This window comes from Cariama cristata, unplaced genomic scaffold (assembly GCF_000690535.1).
Source record: "Cariama cristata isolate BGI_N322 unplaced genomic scaffold, ASM69053v1 scaffold35118, whole genome shotgun sequence".
NCBI lineage: Eukaryota > Metazoa > Chordata > Aves > Cariamiformes > Cariamidae > Cariama > Cariama cristata.
Window position 1 is genome coordinate 1 of NW_009632244.1, and position 1136 is coordinate 1136.

Below are 1136 nucleotides of genomic sequence, written 5' to 3' on the forward strand. Positions count from 1 at the left end.
GGAGTGGGGGTCCATCCTATGGGTGTTGGGGCTGGGGATGGATTGGGGATGGGGGTTCAGTTCCTTCTCATGGTGTCCTGGAGCCATCGGGTGTATTTGCAGAGGTTGACGTAGACACCGGGTTTCTTGGGGTCCCCGCAGATGCCTGGACCCCAAGAGACGATGACATGCCACCGACCGTCCACCATGAGGGGAAACCCGAGTCACCCTGATGAAACAAGAGCAGGGGACACGTGGGGGGTCTGGGACTCGTGGCCCACCCCAAAGAATCACCTTAAATTCGGGGCCGTTTCAGGGCTGGCCTGGCACCTCCATCCATAAAATCCCACCAAGGTTGTCCTCTCCCTCCCCCACGAGTGGATTTCATCCACCAGTTTCTGAAATTCCGGACCCAGCACCCACCTGGCAGGAGTCAGCCCGACTGCGAAACTCGCCCGCGCACACCATGTTGGTGGTGATGGAGTCGGAGTAGATCCGCCGACACTCCTCCTCCGAGACTATGGTGACCTTGGTGCAGTGGAGATCCTCAGGGAAGGTGACTGTGGATGATGGGAGGACATGAGGTCATCCACGGGTGGGGGGAAACAACGGATCAAGTGATCCGGACCCAATTTGCACCCCTTGTCTTCTTTCCCCCTTGGAGCTCATCTCCCCTCCCAACCAGGAGCTCCAAAGGTTCCTGGTGTCTTGACCAAGACCCTCAAGAGGTCAAGGTTGGCTTCAGTGGGACCACCGGGATTGGGTGGGGGGCGCTTTGGGAGAGCCTGGACATCTGGATCCTTGGGAAGGGGGACACATTTTGGGGGGTTATCAGTGCCCACCAAATATTTGGGTCTCAAGGTGATGGGTTTTGTACCTTCAGGGCTGGTGGTGGACCCCCAACCCGAGATTTGGCAGGTCTTGCCCGGCGTGGGACAACGGGAAGCCAGCGGTAACGGCTTCACCTCCTTGTTGACGTGGACGGGGAGGAGGAATTTGATGAGCATCAGGTCACCGTCCTTGTTGGTCTCGTTGTAGCGTGGGTATTTGAAGACTTTGACGGAGTGCCGCCACTGCTCGGTGCCGCCCGAATCCTTGTGACTTCGGCCTCCCAATCGCATGGTGATGGAGCTGAGGATGGAACCGAAAGCATCAGA

At 58.1% G+C, this 1136-nt stretch overlaps 1 protein-coding gene across 1 annotated transcript; it reads right to left on the bottom strand.

Annotated features, from left to right (window-relative positions):
- Positions 1–56: 56 nt before the first annotated feature.
- LOC104166386 (kallikrein-11-like) lies at positions 57–1100 on the bottom strand. The gene is made up of 3 exons (XM_009706281.1): positions 857–1100; positions 403–539; positions 57–170 (listed from the first exon to the last, which is right to left on the bottom strand). Exons 1-3 carry the CDS (start codon positions 1098–1100, stop codon positions 57–59), a joined length of 495 nt encoding a protein of 164 aa, XP_009704583.1.
- Positions 1101–1136: the final 36 nt, after the last annotated feature.

Excerpts from the sequence above, each read along its gene's own strand:
- LOC104166386 (XM_009706281.1), bottom strand. The coding sequence starts at position 1,100 with ATGCGATTGGGAGGCCGAAGTCACAAGGATTCGGGCGGCACCGAGCAG. Across the intron at positions 540-856 it reads GTCCACCACCAGCCCTGAAG|TCACCTTCCCTGAGGATCTC; the intron begins GTACAAAACCCA and ends CATCATCCACAG. Across the intron at positions 171-402 it reads GTCGGGCTGACTCCTGCCAG|CATGTCATCGTCTCTTGGGG; the intron begins GTGGGTGCTGGG and ends GACGGTCGGTGG.